Raw genomic sequence first — 22,006 nt, forward strand, 5'->3', positions numbered from 1 at the left:
GGGATAGACTGCAGAGAAATGGGGTACAGCAGCAATTTTTATAGTGGGAACTTGAAGTGTCTATGTGCTGATTCTAGGGTGACACTTGAGGTGTGTGTGTGTGTAGGTATGTTTATTCTTGTGAACATGCAGTTCCTCTGGGACAGGGCTTTTCAACCGGTGGTACGTACCACTTGTGGTACATTGTCCTAAAGGGCGTGAAGGTAGGCGGGCCCTATCTGGTGAGCTGATAGGTCGAGGTTCATCAAAAGTGGCTCCTCCTCTCTCCGAAGGCACTAGCAACAGGGATAAGCTTATGGTAATTATGACGACTGCGGGGTTGACCAGGAGCAGCACGCCCGCCTGCTGCAGCCGATAACGCCCCGTACAAATCTCGCGAGACAAAAAAAAAAACCAACTCGAGCGCAGCTTCACAATAACGGCTGCTATAGATCTGTGGAAATTCTCAGTCACTCTGGTCGTGGTTGTCCCAAAGGTACTTTCCCAAAAGAAGCTGAGAAGCTTCTTGGATGAGAAGCGAAACGTTTTCAAAGAAAAAAGTCCAAGAAAGTGCAGTTGCCTTTTGGAAAAACACCTTTGAGACAACCGCTGCGCTAGCAACCGTACAAAACACACCCATGCGTAAAACGCATTTCCAACTCCATCGCGCCTCTGTGCCTGAGTTTTAAAGAATGGGACACAGCAGTCCCCGCCTCTAGAAGTGGGACTTCCGGGTCGGTTTAAGCTTCTCGGTCATGACGACAGAGTAAGATGGCGGCTCATCACCGGCAGACTACGGCGGGGCGGCGGAAAGTGCAGGTGAAGGAGGCGAAAGGGGCCTTTGGTCAGGAGGGGAAACTGAAGCGATGGCGGGGGAGGCGCGTGAAGATCGTGATGTTCGAGTTACGCTGCGTGAGGAGACGAATGAGCGAGCGGCGTGATGGTTTGGCGGGAAGAGCAAGGGGCGAAGGGCCGGATGGTCCCGATTGCAGCCAGCCTTCTTCACCTCGTTTCCATCTGTGGAGCCTCGCCTTGTATCATCTCTCGGCTCTGTGTGCCCCACCCTAGGTCCGGAGGGCGTCAGGTTGAAAGCGGGTCGGCGTTTTGTGCTGCTTGGAGGTGTACGGTTTTCTACCATGTCGTGTTGCCAGGCTATAAGAGATGGTGGCGTTTTTTCCCTGGCCCCAAACTAAACGAACAAACTAAAGCAACTCCGAAGCTCTTTCACCTCCGAACTGGGTGGACCACTGCCTAGAATCCATTGGAGTTGGGCGGCTACATTTCAAATTAATACATAATTTCACAGGTCTAATATGAGAGATGGGGGTGGGCCGGGGGAAAAGTTTCAAGTAATGACTTGCTTGAAATCTCCATTCAGCGGTGAAACTCAGGGACCTGGTGCTCTTACACTTTCTAGCTTAGCCTACCTTACAGAAGATAAAGTGGAATATTGATAAGGTGTCTCCACCTGCAGTCTTGTTGCAGTATACTATGTGTTTTCGCAGTTGAGAACTTTGCTGAAAAATAGCGAAAAAGTAATCCCATTGAAATCTGGCAGGGATATGATTAACTTGGAATAGGTTTCTCTCTCTGGTCACATTTTGTTCAGGCCATTAGTGACACCGTTTATTAAACTTATATGCTGCCCATCTGGCTTAGAGGCTCAGTAACTCTAGCTTTCCACTCCTGCAGGCACTATCCTAAACCACTCCCAATGCTGTTAGAGGACCAGAGGAATGAATGCTAATAGAAATATTGCCAAAAGTAGGGCTATTAATCAGTATAATTACACAGTTGGATAGGGCAGATTAGGCATTCAAGTCTAACCCTATGATCAGTGTAGAAATTAAAGTGTTCATGATGTAGAATCAGTGATCAGCATGCTTGAGGAAATGGCTAAGTTTGCAGAAGTACAGCAAACATTGTTTAAAAAAATGTCGTTTCCCCATGCACTCTAGTGAGGATAGCCTAATAAGTCTAGAATATGTTGAAGAAAGAAACTGGTCTGAGCAGAAAACAAAGTGAAAGGAACTGCTACTTTCTACAGTTACTATTCCTGCATTATATTGCAGGAATAATAGGTGTAGAAATAATAACTGCACCATTGTATTATGCCCTATTTGAGAGTGCCCTCAGTTTCTAGTTCATTGGACAGAATGTGTTACTCCAGTTCTTTTTCATATCCATTAGCTTCCTGTCACCAAGAGGACACTTTTTGACATGCTGATTTTGTTCTCAGAACACTGAAAGAAATCTAATAGCTTGTCTCCATATTATGCAATATACCTACTATTGTGTTCATAATTATATCTACAAAACAAAATAGCTACATCTATCTATCAATCAGGTCTTAGATTTAAGAAATCAGGTGAAATTGTGAAATATCTCATATTTCTTTTAGTTATTATAGACATTAATGAACTCAGTGCTGTCATGTAATAAGACTACACTGTCCCCCCACACAAGGGGCCTGTATATGTATACTGGGGATGGGACAAACATCCCAGTAATTGTAGAAGTCTTTTTATTTAAAAAAAATGATAAGAGTTTTCTAAAGCCCAGTGTGAACTGAAATTCCTTTGTGAACAAGGAATGCTAATTATAGTTTGGAAATTAGCATGAAAACATGGATTAAAAGAGGGGTAAGATGGAGTGTGTAGGAATAGTTCCTCTTTGTTGCAGAGGGTTGTTTTCCAGAGATTGTACACCTGTTACAATGTGAGAAGTTCAGGTCAGAAAAATGAACGTGGGCAATGAAAGCTCTTAGAGCAGGGGTCTTCAGACTTGGCAACTTTAAGACTTGTGGACTTCAACTCCCAGAATTCCTCAGCCAGATGTGGCTGGCTGAGGAATTCTGGGAGTTGAAGTCCACAAGTCTTAAAGTTGCCAAGTTTGAAGACCCCTGTCTTAGAGGTTCTATTTCAAGCAGGTGAAGATTCTCCCATCATTAAACCATCTGTGGATCATGTGGGCTTGATGAAACACCAGGGGCTTTTTTATTTAGAATAAACTTGGCATGGGCATTTATCATAGATGCACAACCTGGAAGGTGCATCTTAATTATTGTTCCTGCTGGTATACTGTCTATTATAGGTTTTAAAAAATAAATCAAGGCCAAGTTATAAAACAAAACTTCAGTTTCTGTGCTTAGAACAATCTGGAATGCTTGAAACAATACAGCTTGAAATGGCCAAATTTCATTTTGTTGTTTTTTTTCCCTGCTGGACCATGCTAAGAAGATTAAGCATGATCAAAGGGGAATGGAACATTCCCAAATTATTGTGATGTCTCCCAAGACTCCTCCTCAGAAATCAACTCAGTGGACAATGAGTGCATTCCTGGCACATCAGGAGCTGAATTGATTGATGCCCTCCGGAAGAGATTTGGAGGAGGCTTCAGCTGGGGAAAATTTGCAGTGGCAGCCAGCTAGCAAAGAGTAGGAGGAACTGCCTTCTGCACCTGATCTGAGAACACATAGGGCAGAGAAAAGGCAGGAGCAGCTGAGGTCAGCCAGACTACTTGAGAGGAGAGGGCCCCACCAGTCTTGATGGGCTGCACCAGAAAGCTGGCTGTCTATCACAGCAGACAGATGGAGGCATTGCTGTGTTTGTTTTCTAGCTGTATGTTTTTGGTTGTTGTGTTTCCTGCTTCACTCTGGATTGCCACCATGTTTGGAATTGTTTTGTGCCTTGTAGACTCTGGACTTTTCTTGCCTCATGAGCTCTCTGGTGTGTTGATTTAAGTTTGTCTGGTGGAGTTATTTTGTTTGAAGCAACTTTCAATTGCTTTGTGGCCATTGCTCTGTGGACTAAACTTGGCCTGCTCGTGGCTGAACTTAATTGGGACAGTTCTGAGTTTTGGTGAAGGGAATTGCTGGGGAATATTAATGAACTCACTAAACGGCAGTTACATGTGTGAGTGAGTGGGGTAGCACAATTATCTGCAATACTCCATTCCTGAATTTGTGAGTTTTGTACATTCCTAATATATCAGTTGTTTAGGAATTCAATTTTTTTAATGAAAGGGAGGTATTGTTAAGCATGAATAGCTTGAATATAATGAAGCTTCTGCTTATAGTTCCTTAATGCTTCTGTTGGATTTATGTCAAATATTTTAGGTTTCTTATGTAATTAGAGATGAGGTGGAGAAATACAATCGCAATGGGGTAAATGCACTACAGCTAGATCCAGCGTTGAACAGACTTTTTACTGCAGGTCGAGATTCGATCATCAGAATATGGAGTGTAAACCAACACAAGGTAAACTAAGCATGGAATGAACTTTACAAATATGTTTTCACTGTTAGGCATATAGTGAAATCAGCTAGTGAATATTGTTTACATTATTAAAGAATAGGCTTTGGGTTGTATCTGCAAGTGTTACAAACACCTTTTCTTACATTTCAGTATTTTTTTTTTCAGTTTAAGGACTTCTCAGATTTTCAGATATCTGGTCTAGTAAAAGAATGGCAAATTTTAGTCTGGGGATGTTAGGTAACCATGATTCAATCATAACTTAGCCTGAGCCCACTGAGTAATGCCAACAGAAGTTACACTGAAACAAAATATTATTGTATGTCCTCCCTTTTTCGGCCAGATTTGGCTCCCAACATGGCTCCCAATTATTAATCCTCTTACATGGATGGTATGTGATCATATCTTCTGTTATTTTGTAGTTAGCAAGCCCATTCACAAAGGGTGGAGTAGAAAAAGTGCAGATGGATCATAAGGCTGGCGGACAATAAAGATCTCACTTGGCAGGAAAAGTTCAAATAATCACAATTGTGCATTTTCCTGGATTAATATGTAGCTGAAATAATTAAATGATCCTGGACTTGTTGGCAAATGACGCACTGACTGCTAACATACCATAGTTCTGAAATATAGATGAACTGCCTCTTGTCATAACAGTCTCAAGAGAATTATTATGACACAGGATTAGAACTCAAAATACTGTTTTTAATTTCAGCAAGACCCCTATATAGCATCAATGGAACATCATACAGATTGGGTGAATGATACTGTACTTTGTTGCAATGGCAAAACTTGTAAGTAACCTTTTGAATACTATATGATGTAACAGAATGACGTGGGTCAGGTATCTCAGTGCTTGGTATTTGCATAATCTGCATTCATATGCCCCGTTTTAATTTATAGCAGTCATGTAAAATTACATTTAATATATGATCTTTAATATACTTCTTCACAAACATAATGGAAGCCATTTCAAGTGATGTTAACGTACTAGAAAAATAAAGTTGCAAAAACATTTTAAAATAATGTTGCCAAGTGGCATAAAGCATCAGAAAATAAAATACCCAATGAAAAAGAATCTCTGAAACAACAGAAGTGCTTCCCTGATATTCGCAACACTGAGGTAAAAAAAAATCAGATGTTGAATTCCAGAGATAGAGTTCCAAAGGCATGCTTCCATTAATTAGCTCTTGCATATGTTTTTGAGCAGTTATCAGTAGTAGTGATTCTGTGTTGTAATGGTAAACAAATTTCTCTTGTTACTTGTCATCAAGACAAATGGTCCATTTTATTTTTATAGTGATATCTGCTTCATCTGATACTACTGTTAAAGTATGGAATGCACATAAGGGGTTTTGCATGTCAACCCTACGAACCCATAAGGTAAAGTAGAAAAATGCAGTAAGTAATACTTGTGGTACCACATCTGTATCCTGGTACTTATTTCTGTATGTCTCTGTTTTGTTTTAGGATTATGTGAAAGCTTTGGCCTATGCAAAAGACAAAGAGCTAGTAGCATCTGCTGGGCTGGACAGACAGATATTCCTCTGGGATGTAAATACACTAACTGCACTGACTGCCTCAAATAACACAGTCACAAGTAAGAATCCAGAAATAAACCCATGCTAGTTTGTGTAAGACATGCTATGATTGTAAAATAATTCAATCTAAAATGCAGGGTTTTTTTTAGGAGTGATCATGTGTCCTTCAGGAAAGGACAGCAGGAAGGCCTCTACTGAATTCCTGAAAATTGATGGAAACTTGCAATTATTATTATTATTATTATTAATTTAATTTATATCCCGCCCTTCTCCTTACGGACTCAGGGCGGCTAACAACCAGATAAAACACTAATCCCCAAAAACTACAAATTTAAAAACATAAGTAAAAACAAATATTAGTAATTTGGTCAAGTTAATTTAAAAATTGCTTTAAAACCCCATTAAAATTTTCCCCTAGGCCAGTNAGGAAGGGAGATCAGGGATCACCCTGATCTCTGGGGGTAGCTCATTCCAGAGGGTGGGAGCTCCCACAGAGAAGGCCCTCCCCCTTGGGGTCGCCAGCCGGCACTGTCTGGCCAACGGCACCCTGAGGAGACCCACCCTGTGGGAGCGTACAGGCCGATGGGAGGTAATCTGTGGCAGAAGGCGGTCTCGAAGATATCCCGGTCCGCTGCCATGGAGCGCCTTAAAGATGATGGTCAGCACCTTGAAGCGCAATACATCTTTACATGTAATAGTCCACTTGCATTTTGTTGAATGATAGCAGTTACCTCTTGATGTTTCTGGGGAAGAGTTTCTGTTCCTTCAAAAGTCTGATTGATGCCATTCTCTTTGAACAGAATAAAAATATAGTACAGGTAGTTCTTGAGTTATGACAATTCACTTAGCGATGGTTCAAAGTTACCCCACCACCACCCCAACTACTTATGACCCAGTCCCAAAGTTACGAATGTCGCAGCACCACAGCAGTCATTTGCCCTTACGACCGACCACAAAGACACTGCAACATGCCCCCTGTCTATTCTGCATTTTCCCCAACCAGGTCCACACAGGCACTGGGTCTGTTTTGCTAGCCCACCAGGTTCCACGTGTTCCTCCCCATCTTGTTACCGATCGCTCATTTACCTTTTGAAGATCTACAGAGCTCAGGGCCACGTGGCAGAAAAGCAACCATCTTCTCAGACGCTGGTGAAGCTGTTTTCTTTAGATCTTGTATTCTTACACATGCTTCCATCCCCTTTGGAAAAGACTTTTCGCACAGAGGACAAAGGCCTGCAGGGACGTGAGATCTATTTCGCCCCTGCAGGGCTTCTGTCCTTTGGAAAAGCCTTTTCCAAAGAGGACAGAAGCCTACAGGGGTGCAATAGAGCAGGGCTTTTCAACCTTTTTACGGATTGTACCACTTTTAGGATATGGCAATATTCGAGTACCACCTAGCAAGGTGTCAAAAACTTGATGACCCCCCAAAAAAACCTGTTCAAAGTTGCAATTGCACTGAAATGACTTATGACCATTTTTCACACTTATGACCATTGCAGCATGCCCAGGGTCATGTGATTTATATTTGGATGCTTGGCAACTGATTCATATTTATAATGGTCACAGTGTTCCAGGGTCATGTGATCCCCTTCTGCAACCTTTTGACAAGCAAAGACAATGGCAGAGCTGCTGGTGGCCAAGTGCTAAGGCGGGACTTCCTTTCCTCCCTCCCTTCCCTGCCTCCCTTTCTTATTCCCATCTCCTTCTGAAGGAAGAATTTGACACCCCCCCTATTTTCCCTCTTCCATATATTGATCAAACAAGGAAAGGCCTCCAGAGACAGAAAAGACAAGCTGCTGAGTGAACTAGCTTAAAAAGGCACATTCCCCTTTAAGAATTAGCTACTGGCTAGAAAGGAAAGTAAGGAGCGCAGCCAGCACTTAAGGAAGAAAAAAAATGTAAGCACTGGCTGCCGGCTAAGGCAACCTCCCCAAATGGCTCCATTCATAAGTAAAGGAATGCTACAGGCAAAATCCATTCAGGAGAAAAATACTTCAAAATCCCTTGCAGCAAAACTTACAGCTAACAACAGCAGAGCAGTAGAAGCTAACAGGAGACATCAGCCATCAGCCAAATAGAAATAGCCAAACACTCCTTAAGAACACAAAGCCCTCATTGCACAAATTCCAGAACTTCAAAGTCACAAAAGCACATAAGAATCCTTCCACTCTCCATCTCCTTCCCTCCTCCGTGCCTCACCTCCAGCCATTGCTGCCTTTTTTCATTCCTCTTGGAGGGCAACCCCTCCCCCGCTGCATTTCTTCCCTGTTTGCTGCTGCCAGCACAGGTGGCTGCCACAGCAGTTGTAGATCTCCTCTCACCCCCCTCCCCCTCCCCCTCCTTCTTCCCCTTCGGTGCAGCTGACTCTGCCTCCTCCCAAGGCTGCTGCTTTTTTTTCTCCCCCTCTCCTGCCCAAACTGCCTCCTTTTATAGCCTCTCCTGTCTCCGCCCCCTCCTCCTTTCTCATGGGGGAGGGTGAACCAGAAGTGAGCCTGGGGCCTTTGCAGCTCCAGAGGACTCTCTCACTGCAAGTCCTTGCCTGTGCTGGCTGTTTCCCTCCCCCACTACACTTGGCTAGGCAGGGCTGTGTACCACCTGCCACTCATTAATGTACCACAAGTGGTACGTACCACTGGTTGAAAAGCCCTGCAATAGAGCTTGCATCCCTGCAGGCCTCCGTCCTCTGCACAAAAAGCCTTTTCCAATGATGATGGAAGCGTGTGCAAGAACACAAGATCTAAAGAAAACAGCTTCAGTAGCATCTGAGAAGACAGCCACTTTTCTCCCGTGTGGCCCTAAGCTCTGCAGAGCTTTGAAAGGTAAGTGAGCAATCGATGATAGGGGGTTGGTGGGGAGAAGGCCCAAGCACTGTGGGGACCCCAAAGGGTGGGAAGTGGAGCATGAGATATCTCCATCAGTGGGGGGAGGCCTTGGGTGGCTGGAGGCAGGTGGTCTTGTTCCTACACTAGCCCCCCCCATCTTCCCCACCCCGAGGCACCTCATGCACACTTAATGACCCATGCATTCAATTAACAAATGCATTGGGGAGAGGAGGGATGGGGCTCGTTCATTTAATGTGATTCAATTAACATTACGACCGTAAAGGGCAGGCACCATTACGGTCGTAACTTGAAGACTACCTGTATTAGATTGGCATCTTACATGTGTGATGTAAGACTGGAATACTACAGGTTCGAGTAATTATATAAGTGCAGCACTACCACATTCTAACATATATTGGAATTTTTCTACCCAAAGGAATATCTTGCAATTGAAATACAATGAACAGCATTATTAAAGAATCCCCTCTGTAGACAGTTTCTAAATGCTCAATGTTCTAAAATTTGTATACAGGTAGTCCTCGAGTTACGAATGCAATGGAACCTGCCCATTCCATTTGTAACTCAAGGATTCATAGGAGTGAATGGTGTAACTTGAATACAATCACTCCCTTCTTTTGCCCACGCATTCGCTAATCGAATGCACGGTTAAGTGCACATGAGGTATCTCAGGGTGGGGAAGGCCATGGGGGGGGGCTAGTGATGGAACAGGCCACCTGCTTCAGACCAACCAAGGCCTCCCCCTACCCACTGAGATACCTCATGCTCCTCACAATTGCTTCCCCCCCCCCCTCCTGCCATGCCAGGTCATTTACCTTGCAAAGATCTAGCCAGCTGTCTCCTCTCCAGCTGTCTCCTCTCCAGCCTCTCTGCTGCACAAGATCACAGCGCCCAGAAACTTCCAGTCTCTGTGCAAAATGTTTGTAAGCTGATGGGAGGCTTTGGGTCAGCGAAATCGCTGCCTCAAAGCATCCGGCTAGCTTACAAACACTTTGGGCGCCGAGACTGGAAGCTTCTCAGCAGTGTGATCTCACGGGACTTCAGGCTTCCAGTCTCCACGCAAAATGTGCTTGAGTAAAGGCCTTTGCCGATGAGAACAGAGGCTGGGAGCGACACACACGTCAATCCAGGGCTCCGTTCTCGGCAGCAAAGGATTTTTGCAAAGATGGCAAAAGGCTTTGCAAACGGAGTGAAGGCTTTAATGTTTCAGGCCTTCCCTCCATTTGCAAAGCCTTTTTCTACAGATCTCGTCCAGGCCTCCGTTTGCAGAGAACAGAGGCCTAAAGTACCATGAGATCACGCAAGATCAATAGCGTGAGATGTTGCGCTACTGATCTTGTGGTACTTTAGGCCTCCATTCTCTGCGAATGCACTGAAGGCCTGAAGCAGTGAAACAGGCCAAGAAACGAAGACTCTCTAGGTCTTTGCAAGGTGAGTATCCACAGGCCTTTGGAGCCTCGGGGGGGGGGAATAGCCAGGGTGAATGTTGCAGTGCTGCAACATTCGTAGTTTTGGGTCTTGTTCGTAAACACTAGGGGGCGCTTATCACGTAACTTCAAATGTTCGCTAAGGGAACGTTTGTAACTCAGGGATTACCTGTATAGGTGCAAGCTGCTGTATTGTTTTTTTTGCTATTTGTTGTTTCCAGTTTGCTTTTTTTCTCCAACATCCTGAAGTACTTTCTCTCAAATAATGTTGTATTTTGTGTCCAATAGCTTCTTCCCTTAGCGGAAACAAAGACTCAATTTACAGTCTTGCTATGAATCAGATGGGAACAGTAATTGTATCTGGGTCCACTGAAAAGGTAAGTATAATGTACACAGCCTAGCCCCACAGGATGAAATGAGTTTCTGAAATGATTGCTAATGGAGTTTGTATACAGCTATGAAACAAATTCAGGAGCTCTACTCTCCAGTAGAGAGAAAAATCATGAGTCTGTATGGTAGAGGTGGACAGTTGTGGGATCTCCCAATCTAATCCTTTTGAGCTGCTGTTTCCTTTGGACTTCCTTGAATACATTCTCTTTCCATTTTTGGCTAGCAGCTAATTCACTGAGTTAATGAGATAAACTATAAGGAACTCTCCACAGATATGCACACTTGTGTTACCAGGAAAAGAACCCATAAAAGAGCAGATAATTTCAATATAAGGACTTCAACTTTATAGTTTCAGAGTGGTTGCAGCAAGATTTTAAACTATATTCCTTAAATAAACTTAAATTTAGGTAATTTCTGATCAAATAATCCTGTTCCTGCTACATCCATGCTGTGCAAGGATTGCATTTGGCTCAGTCAAATAGATCATTGATCTGGAAGTTTTAATTGGAACCACAATTATAATGAAAGAGGGTATCCTATCCACCAGTGTTACTGCTTTGCTTCTCCAGCACTGGAGATGGATAATCCACCAATGGGTTAACTTAATCCTCCTGCCCAATCAGATCAAGTCAGCCAAACTTGCCACGCCTGTCCTGGGCCTGTTTTCCCAGTTTTCGACTTGATCTTGCCCAGAACAGACGTGCATGTTTGGCTCACAGGCAGGTAGATCTTAACCTATTGGTGGATTATCTATAGTCTTCTAATAATTTAGCATCTTCCAACAGCTTCTAGTCCTCTGAGTAGCGCTGGGACCAGCGCTTCTCTAGTGGACTTTCCCCTTCATCTGGTCCCCATTGGAATCCAGTAGCAAACGGAGGCTTCCGTTTTTCTTTCAATTTCTCCCTTGCTCAGCACTCCTGTTGGGAGAAGGGCGGCATATAAGTTTAATAAATAAATAAATAAATCCCCCCCCACTCCTTCCTACAGCTCACCTCAGCCTCGGAGCTTGCGGCTGCAGCTCCGATGGTCCTTCGGTGACCGGATTAGCTCCGGAGAGGCTGCAGAGCCTCGTCCTCAACCGATCGCACCCGACGATCTTTTTAAGGTCCGGAACACCGCGGATCAGCTGGGGAGGCCGGTTTCTCGCCTGCCGCTTTCTCCTCCTTCCGTGAGTAGGCTGTTGAGCCGAGGGGAGAGAATGGCGTTTGGGACACGGCCGCCATTTTTCAAGCCGCGTGGTCACCGCAAGTCCTTGCTGGCGGCACAGGGAGGCGGTGGGGGAGGTGGGGGAAGGGATTCCTCCCCCCATTCTATTTATCCACCGGTTACAGCTCATTTTATAGCCTCCTTAGGGGAGCCGGTGGTATTGAAATCAGCTAACTGCGCAGTATGGCAGAGTCCCGGGTTCGAATCCCCAGGCATCTTCCTACATCGTATCACAAGGCAGAAGGCGCAGGCCTAGTCAGGAGCCCCAGCAGTTACAGCCGCCATTTTGGAATTTTCTCGTGCTCCAGCCCAAGGCCTCACTGAGGCCTCCTCTGTCCAAGGCCCTTCGTAGCCAAGGATTGCCCGGGGTGTTTTTCTCTCTGGTCATCCTTAGAGACTCCCCTTGTGGCATTGGATTTCCTCTTGCATTCCTTGGCACAGGCCCAACAGATTTCATTGGGCCTTCTGGTGTTTCATGTCCTGGTCACCATTTGGCTAGCTGATTAACACAGCAGTTCCTAGCCTCTGACTCTGTATTAGTTGCCATCTTTTATATTGCTGGCCTGGCAACACAGCAAGCCTCACTAGCAGGCCGCAATCCACCCCCTGAGGGAGATTACAATGGCTGCTAGTTGAACCGGTCTTTTGGATACCACTGGTTCGGTGACCGGGGGGGGGGGTTGGGCAAGTCTTATTCCACCCGTTGCCCTACACCCTTATCAGCCAATTGATCCTTTTCCAGGGGTACCCTCTCGTGCGCCTGAAGTTTTATACCAGCATGGAGGATAACATGGCCTCCCAATCCAAGGATGCCTCCCCTCCTTCCTCCGTCCGGAAAAGGCACAGGTCCCCTAGCCAAGAGGCTGCTGGTAGGATCTCAGCCAAGGTCAAACCCAAGGCTGTCTCTGGGGGCAAAACCTCCAAATTGGCTGAAAAACAGGCCAGCAGGAGACACCAGGCACTGGAAAAAGAGTTTTCAAAGGCTCAGAAACAGGCCATGGCCGAGACTGCTCAGTCTGACTCCACCTTTTTTTATTTGCCTCTCGGTCTCTCCTCTTCTCAGGAAGTCTGGGCACCGGTAGAACCTTCCACTTCTTGTGGCCAAGCCGCTGTGGAACCTGAGGTACATACATTCAGGTCTCCTACCACCCCACTGGTCCAGCAGGCCCCGGAAGCCACCTTTACACCAACGGCCGCAGGGCTCAGAGGGGAGGAGTCCTCCCTTCCATCCTTGGACGATAGGATCCAGGTCCTGGTGGCTCAGGCGGTGGAGCGGGCCCTTGCGGTCAGGACTCCGTCGATGTCCAGAGCGGAATCCTTGCTTTCTCTTCCTCTCTCACGTCCAGTGCAGCACAGTTCTCGTGACCCTCCTTCCCCTTCCCATTCTTCCTTTAGCGGGGTCTCATTAACCCTGGAGGAGGATCAGGCGCTTGACGCCTCGTGGTCAGAGGAGGAGGAATCGGCACCGGATCCACCCCCATTCGGCGGTCTATTTAATTCATCCCTTTTTCTACCCCTGCTTCGCAAGGCTAGCTCTGCAGCGCACGTGGGACCTGACCGGTCCGCTCCAGCGGCATCTACAACGGATTCAGAGGCGGACCCCGTATTCGTTGAACCGGTGGTCACTCAGCACCATGTTCCATGTCCAGCCTTGTTCCTCAACGCAGTTAAGAAACAATGGGCTTCCCCGGGTACTTTCCCTCTTCCAGGTGGGAATGATAAGAAGTTATTTAGCGTGGCCTCAGAATTAGATGAGGCACTGAACGTTCCCACAGTGGATGAGCCCCTGTCTCACCTTTTCTCCCCTTCCACTATTTCTGGGGATATGGCTGAGGCCTTAAAATCTGAGGAACGCAGATCGGAAATGGCATTTAGAAGGTCACACCAGGTGGCGGCGTGGTCTATCAGGGCTTCCACTTCAGCCTCTTTCTTCACTAGATCCGCCCTTATCTGGCTTCGTCAGCTCCAAGCCAGAATTCCCCCGGACAATGTCCGCACACATCAGGACTTGAGCAAGCTAGTGGCCGCGACGGAATACGCTTCCGATGCGACTCTACACGCTGCTCGGTTTTCCTCCAGTTCCTTGGCGTCCAATGTGACAGCCTGCCGCATGCTCTGGCTAAGACACTGGCAGGCAGATGCCAAGTCCAAGTGGCGTTTAGCAGCAGCCCCATACCAAGGTAGCAAATTATTCGGGGATGCCTTAGCCCCGTTTCTGACTGAGAATAAGGATAAAAAGAAGATTCTGGCCCACCTTACTAAGCGGTCCGATAGGCGGACTACTCCTTACAATTGTAGACAGTTCTTTCGGTCTGCCACTACTCCCCCAACCACACAGCCTTCTCGGCCCTTCACTCCCAGGCAGGACCGTCCGGTTGACAGACCGGCCCCAAGGCCCAGACAACAGTTCCATTCCAAACGGCCCTTTCGAGGCGGGGGACGGCCCTTCCGCAGGAAGTGACTCCCCAGTGGATCCTCCCATAGGGGGAAGGCTTTCCCTCTTCGTCACTCAATGGGAGGTCACCACCACAGACGCCTGGGTCCTGGAAACCATTCGTCACAGCCTGTCTCGAATTCATTTCCAGTCCACCAAGACGGTTCATTTCTTGTCCCCAATCAAAAAAGTCTCTAAGGAAAGGTCTCATGCAGGAGGCCATCCATCACTTATTGGACATAAGGGCCATAGAACCGGTACCTGCAGCTCAACGGGGTCGCGGATTCTACTCCATTCTCTTTGTGGTCCCCAAGACCTCGGGAGGATGGAGGTCAATCTTAGACCTAAAACACCTGAACCTTTATCTGGCATACCGAAGGTTCAAAATGCAAACACTTCAGTCCATCCTAGGCAGCATCCGAAAGGGGGACTTTCTCACTTCTGTAGACCTCACAGAGGCATACCTTCACATCCCTATCATCCCCGGCCACCGCCAGTTTCTCAGGTTCAGTTACATGGGGCATCATTACCAGTACAGGGTACTTCCATTCGGGCTGTCGTCGGCCCCAAGGGTTTTTTCCAAGGTGCTGGCGGTTCTTGTGGCATACCTGAGATTGATGCCGGTTCGGGTGCAATGCTACCTGGACGACATCCTAATACAGTCGTCCTCTCCCCGGGGGGCTCTGACAGACCTGAGACTGGTGATCGAGGTCCTACAGAGTCACGGCTTTTCGGTCAACTTCAAGAAAAGTCAGACAGTCCCATCGACCAGATTGCTCCACTTAGGGGCCATAATAGACACAGTAGAATGTCGGGTTTATCTATCCCAGGAACACAGGGACAGTATACGGGACCTGATTCTCAAGGTTTGCAGGGAAAAAACTCTGTCACCCTCCGGTCTTTCCCGGCTTCTGGGAAAGATGATATCATGTATCTCGATCGTTCCCTGGGCCAGGCTACACTCGCGGTCCCTCCAGTGGTTTCTGCTTCCCTATCAGAAGCAAGGGACCAGCACTTCAATCCGAGAGGTAACGATCCCACCACAGGTTCTACGTTCACTCAGATGGTGGCTCTCTCCAGCCATGACCAGAGGGTCTCTTTTCAAGGAGCCTGGTTGGCTCATGATCATGACGGACGCCAGCCTGTTCGGCTGGGGAGCACACTACCAGTCACAATGGGCCCAAGGACGGTGGTCTCGGTCGGACCTGAGACACAATATCAATTGGCTGGAACTCAGGGCCATACATCTAGCCCTTCGCCACTTTCGCCACAGCATAGCAAAGCAACACGTGCTCGTCCTCACAGACAACGTGGCGGCAAAGGCCCATGTGAACCGGCAGGGGGGCACCCAATCCCGTGCGCTCCTGGCCGAGGCCCAGCAACTGGGATCCTGGGCAGAGACCAACCTCGCCTCGATCAGGGCAGACCACATCTCGGGGGAGGCAAACAAGAGGGCAGACTTCCTGAGCAGGTCAACCGTGGACCACTCGGAATGGCGTCTGCACCCGAGTTTATTCAGGGAAATCACCCACAGATTCGGTCTTCCCATCATAGATCTCTTTGCCTCCCAGGCAAACACGCAACTCCCGTGATTCTTTTCGCGCTTCCCAGTTCTGGGGGCAGAGGGAGTAGATGCCCTTCGGGTTCCATGGCCGGACGGCCTCTTCTATGCCTTTCCTCCTCTTCCCCTTCTCCCAGCAGTCATCCGCAAGCTTCTGCAGGAGAGGGCAGAGGTACTCTTGGTAGCCCCTTTCTGGCTGCGGAGACCTTGGTTCGCCGACCTCGTCGGTCTTTCCCTATCGCGCCCTTGGAAAATTCCTCCAGACCGAGTATCACTGACCCAGGGGGATCTGATTCACCCGGACCCTCAATGGCTCCAGTTAGCCGTTTGGCACTTGAACGCCGGCTCCTATCCCAGGAGTCCTGTTCGCCAGGGGTCATTGACGTAATTCAGGCATCCCGTAGGCCGGCTACCAACCGCATCTATGATGCCACGTGGCAGAACTTTTGTCGGTGGTGTTCCACTCATCAACTACCTTTATCGGGATTGACCGTCCCACATATTTTGGACTATTTACTGGAGGGGCTGAATAAAGGATTGGTGCCTAACACTTTGCGCAGACAGGTGGCAGCCCTCTCTACCTTGATCTCTTGCGATACTGTTAACTCTCGGGGTCAACATCCCTTGATCCGTTCTTTCCTCAAGGGTGCTACTAATACCAGGCCACCTGTGGTCCACAGGTATCCCTCGTGGGAATTACCTCGGGTCCTTCAGGCTCTTACAAAGGCTTCTTTCGAACCCCTCAGTTCGTGCGACATGAGATCCTTATCCCTAAGGTCGCCTTCTTGGTGGCTATTACTTCGGCCTGGCGTATTTCTGAGATGGTGGCTCTCTCAGTCAGGGAGGATCTGTGTGTCTTTCACCGGGACCGGGTCACCCTTCGTTTAGACCCCATCTTTGTCCCCAAAGTTAATTCTCTTTTTCACAGGGCCCAGGATATCGTCCTTCCTGATTTCTGCCCTAATCCTTCCCATGATCTGGAACGTCAATGGCATTCCCTGGACGTCCACCAGGCTCTCTGTTATTATATCAAATGGACGGCTGCCTTCCGCAGCTCCGAGGCACTTTTTATCTCCTTCCACCCTTCTTCCAAGGGTCGGAAGGTCTCGGCCTCCACGATCGGCCAGTGGATAAGAGCTTGCATTGCGGGGGTGTACCAGTCCGATTCCTTGCCGGTTCCACATCGTGTCACGGCCCACTCTACGCGCAGTGCGGCCACTTCTGCGGCTTGGGCCACGCAGTCTTCCATCGAGGAAGTATGTAGGGCGGCCACGTGGTCTTCCCCTTCACTGTTTATACGGCATTATAAACTGGACAGGTACGCATCCGCCGAGGCATCCTTTGGCAGGAGGGTCCTCCAGCAGGTGGTGCCCCGTGACACGGTTCCAAACTTGCCCGCTTCCCTCCCGTAAGGACAGTGGGCTTTGGTATATCCCATTGGTGGATTATCCATCTCCAGTGCTGGAGAAGGGGCGTTGTCTTACCTGAACGCCGTTTCTCAGCACGGAGATGGATAATCCACACCCACCCATTTAGGTCCTTAGGCCTAGGGTTAGTTTCTGTGAGCCAACACGTCATGCTGTCAGTCAGTAGCTGCGCCCTCGTCGAAACTGGGAAAACAGGCCCAGGACAGGCGTGGCAAGTTTGGCTGACTTGATCTGATTGGGCAGGAGGATTAAGTTAACCCATTGGTGGATTATCCATCTCCGTGCTGAGAAACGACGTTCAGGTAAGACAACGCCCCTTCTGTGTGTCTTGCAACAATGTAACTGTTATGAGGAGAAATGGTAACTCAGCTCAGTTTCTAGAATTTGCAGATAGAGCTGGGGAGAAAATGACTGTGATTTTGACAGGCTGTTCAACGTGGTATACTACAATGTTTCCCAACCTCAACAACTTTAAGATGTGTGGACTTCAACTCGCAGAATTCCCCAGCTGGTTGGGAAAATTATGGGAGAATTAGAATAGAATAGAGCTGGACGGGATCATGGAGGTCTTCTAGTCCAGCCCCCTGCTCAAGCAGGAGAACCTATACCATCTCAAGACAGGTGAATGTCTAGTCTCCTCTTAAAAATCTCCAGGGATGGAGCACCCACGATTTCTGAAGGCAAGCTGTTCCACTGGTTAATTGTCCTCACTGTTAGGAAGTTTCTCCTTAATTCCAGGTTGCTTCTCTCATTGATCAGTTTCCAACCATTGTTTCTTGTCCTGCCTTCTGGTGCTTTGGAGAATAATTTCACCCCCTGTTCTTTGTGGCAGCCCCTCAAATGCTGGATGTCGAGCTCTGCGAGGCCGTCCCAGCCACGTACGGGCCTGCCTCCAACCACCCCGTTCACCTTACCCAGTGTCCGACGTCCAGGGGAAGCCTCGGGACGACCGGACGTGGCTAGACGGTGAGGGAACCGGTCGCCCCATCGTCCGTTGGCCTCCGGGTCCCGCCGCTGCCGCCGCTGCTGTCGCGCCCCTCTGACGTCATCACCCTGCGCCTCGCAGGGCCGACAAACGGAGTGAGGGGAAAAGGCCGGACGAGGCCCCCGTTCCAGCGTGCAATGACGGAGGGACGAGCAGCCGCTTGCCCCAGCAATGGCAGAGAAACGCCCAGCTGATTGCCCCAGCTGTGCGATAGAAGGGCGTGGACTGGGTTGCGGCCAGGTGTAGCAGGGCGGATGGTGGCTTGGGAGGCTTGTGGGGCGGGGCGGTGTTAACGAGGGTGGGGCTGGCGTGTTAACGAGGGTGGGGCTGGAGCGTTTGCTATGTAAGGCACTGGGAGCAGGTGTCTCCCAGTGCTGACTTTAACTCGAATGGAGTGAATAAACTACCATATGTCTAGCGTACCTGCTTGCTGGCTGGTTTGTGAAGCGCCAAGACAGGACGGTTTGACACTGGAATACTACTATCATATCACCCCTATTTCTTCTTTTCCTTAGACTAGCCCAGGGGTAGGCAACCCAAAACACCAGAGCCACTTGGACCCGTTTCCCACCGAAAACAAAATACTGGGAGCAGCAAAACCCTTTTGATATCTAAAATGAAGATAACACTGCATATATCCTTTTTTACCTTACATATGTATGTATGTATGTATGTATGTATGTATGTATGTATGTATGTATGTAAGGTAAAAAAGGATATATGCAGTGTTATCTTCATTTTAGATGTCAAAAGGGTCTCTCCCTCCCTCTCTCTCTCCCCCTCTCCCTCTCTCTCTTTCTGCCCTTGGTCTGTCAGTCCTCTTCCCCCACTCAGTGTGTGTGTGTGTGTGTGTGTGTGTGTGTGTGTGAGAGAGAGAGAGAGAGAGAGAGGCACTTGCACTTCCCCCCTCTCTCTCTCTCTTTCCTCTCTCTCTCCCTTCCTGTCTCTCCTCTCACTCTTTCTCTCCTCTCCCTCTTTCTCTCTTTTCTTTCTCTCTCTCTTTCCTCTCCCTCTCTCTCTTTCTCTTTTTCTCTTTCCCTCTCTCTTTCCTCTCCCTCTCTCTTTCCTCTCCCTCTCTCTTTCCTCTCCCTCTCTCTCTCTCTCTCTCTCTCCTCTCCCTCTCTTTCTCTCTCTCCCTCTCTCTCTTTCTCTCTCCCTCCCTCTCTCCGATCTTCTGCTCACCTGGCAAGCTGGCTTCAAGCTGTTCTGCAACAGGCTGGCTCTCTCCTCCCCTTCCTGCTTCCTGCAGAGACGCAGCAAAGGGAGGAGCCCCGCCCAATAAGCTTTTCAGCTCTTCGAACAGGGTGAGGCCACTCTCTTTTTTACACAGAGAGAGAGAGAGAGAGAGAGAGAGAGAGAGAGAGAGAGAGAGGAAGTGCAAGTGCCTCTCTCTGTCTCTCTCTGCAAATGGCAGAAGAGGCTGGGAGCCGTAGGAGAAGGCTCAAAGAGCCGCATGCGGCTCCGGAGCCGCAGGTTGCTGACCTGTGGAGTAGCCAAACCCAATTCCTGCAGCCATTCTTCATATGTTTTAGTCTCCAGGCCTTTGATCATCTTAGTTGCTCTTCTCTGAATTTTTTCCAACGTCTCAACATCTTTTTTGTAGTATGGTGACCAAAATTGGTTGCAGTATTCCAGGTGTGGTCTTACTAGGGTTTTATAAAGTGTGATCTTGATTCTATGCCTCTGTTTATACAACCCAGGATTGTATTAGCTTTTTTGGCTGTTGCTGCACACTGCTGGCTCATAGTCAAGTGATCGTCCACTAGGACTCCAAGGTCCCTCTCACAGTTACTGTTTTTGAGCCAGGTCTCGCCTAATCTGTACTTTTACCTCTGATTTTTCCTGCCTAAATGTAAAACTTTGCTTTTCTCCACATTGAAACTCATTTTGTTGGATAGGGACCATTGTTCAAGTTTGTCAAGACATTTTTGGATCCTGAGCTTGTCTTTTGGGGTGTTGGCTATTCCTGCCAGTTTAGTGTCATCTGCAAATTTGATGAGTTCCCCTTCTATTCCCTCATCTAAGTCATTGATGAAGATATTGAAGAGTACTGGGCCTAAGACGAAACCTTGTGGTATCCTACTACTGACTTCTCTCCATGTGGATGTAGTACCACTGAGTACTACTCGTTGGGTATGGTTTGTCAGCCAGCTACAAATCCATCTGGTGGTGATGTTGTCTATTCCACCTCTTTCTAGCTTACCAAGAAATAGGTTGTGGTCTACTTTGTCAAATGCCTTACTGAAATCTAAGTATACTACATCAATGGCATTTCGCTGGTCTACTAATTTAGTCACTTTATCAAAGAATGAAATAAGATTGGTTTGGCATGATCTGTTTTTGACAAACCCGTGCTGGCTACTGGTTATAACTTTGTTTGTTTCTAGTTGTTCGCAGATCTGTTTTTTGATCATCTTTTCCAGGATCTTCCCAGGTATTGATTGGTCTGTAGTTTCCTGGGTCTGGTTTTTTTTTCCCTTTCTTGAAGATGGGAACCACATCAGCCCTTTTCCAATCCTCAGGTACTTCCCCGGTGCTCCATGATTTTTAAAAGATATGATGCAATGGTTCTGTGATAACATTTGCCAGCTCCTTCAGAACTCTGGGATGTAATCTGTTGGGTCCCAGTGATTTATATTCGTCTAGGTCAGATAGGTGTTCTCTTATCATTTTCTTGCTTATTTTAATTTTTGTTTCTATTTGTCTTTTGCAGTAGTTTTTTTGGTATGTTGGGCTATAATTTTGTTTTGTGTGAAAATTGATGCAAAGAATGAGTTAAGTAGCTCTGCTTTCTCCTTACTGTCTGTTATTTCCTTGCCATCTTCTCTCTTTAGTGGACCTACAGTTTCCTTGACTTTTTTCTTGTTATTAATATGTTGAAAATCTAGGAGCTGAAGTCCATACACATTAAAGTTGCTGAGATTGGGAAACACTAGCCTAATAATTTGACTTAGTATGGTACAGTTTCATAACTTCTTTTTTTAAAATATGTTTTATTAATTTTTTTTACATAATCACCTTAATATTTGGTAAACATCGTGTTGTTTGGGTTTATATTTAAAAAACAATCAATAACAATTAGTTTCTATAATTCTATAGTCCACATAATAGCTTTGCTTGATGTTCTCTTCCAAAAATGTTCTCTTTTGCCAACCTTGAATTAATACAATTCTTATTATTAATTATTAAATTAAATAATTAAATTAAATTAAATTAAATTATTATTAATTATTAATTATTAATTCATTATTATTGTTAATTATTATTAATTAACAATTAAATATAGACATTTTTCTAATATTGCTGCAAATAATAACCACATTGATATAAAGCTTGTTTCCTAACTGATCATCTTGATTGCTTCATCATAGATCCTGTTTAAAATTCTTAATAATAATATTAATATTTCTATTTCTTTAACCATATTCAAACAGATGTTTAATTTTCAAATATTCCCTCTGATAGATCCCATCATCTAATTTCTTGATTCTCACTTTAGCCTTTTTTTTTTTTTGCCAAACATCTTTCCTGATCAATATGTTTCTCTGAATCAAAAAGTCTTCCCATAGTCTTATGGATGTTGTTGTAGGTACAAAGGGCAAATCAGGTGAGATGTTTTTATAGGAAGGTTTCGCCCCTTCATATTCATTGAATTTTTTTTCCTTTCTCTCTTAATTTCTCTTATCATTTTTTGTCTCTTAAGTTCTGTAATCCATTTTGTCAAATCTTTTTTCTTGTCCTCAGACTTATTTTGTGATCTTAGAGCAGGGCTTTTCAACCTTTTTACCGATTGTACCACTTTTAGGATATGGCAATATTCGAGTACCACCTAGCAAGGTGTCAAAAACTTGATGACCAAAAAAAAAACCTGTTCAAAGTTGCAATTGCACTGAAATGACTTATGACCATTTTTCACACTTATGACCATTGCAGCATGCCCAGGGTCATGTGATTTATATTTGGA

General features: G+C 46.6%; 1 protein-coding gene across 1 annotated transcript in view; it reads left to right on the forward strand.

Annotated features, from left to right (window-relative positions):
* Positions 1–706: 706 nt before the first annotated feature.
* The window catches only part of LOC107297887 (WD repeat-containing protein 48), a 37,469-nt gene continuing 16,169 nt past the window's right edge, over positions 707–22,006 (forward strand). Inside the window, exons 1-6 of the mRNA XM_015827245.1 lie at positions 707–798; positions 4,097–4,237; positions 4,947–5,025; positions 5,532–5,614; positions 5,702–5,831; positions 10,328–10,416. Coding sequence (XP_015682731.1) covers positions 751–798; positions 4,097–4,237; positions 4,947–5,025; positions 5,532–5,614; positions 5,702–5,831; positions 10,328–10,416 — 570 coding nt within the window. The 5' untranslated portion in view covers positions 707–750. The remainder of the gene's footprint in view (positions 799–4,096; positions 4,238–4,946; positions 5,026–5,531; positions 5,615–5,701; positions 5,832–10,327; positions 10,417–22,006) is intronic.

Source organism: Protobothrops mucrosquamatus, unplaced genomic scaffold (assembly GCF_001527695.2).
Source record: "Protobothrops mucrosquamatus isolate PMUCROS unplaced genomic scaffold, P.Mucros_1.0 scaffold3571, whole genome shotgun sequence".
NCBI classification, from domain to species: Eukaryota; Metazoa; Chordata; class Lepidosauria; order Squamata; family Viperidae; genus Protobothrops; species Protobothrops mucrosquamatus.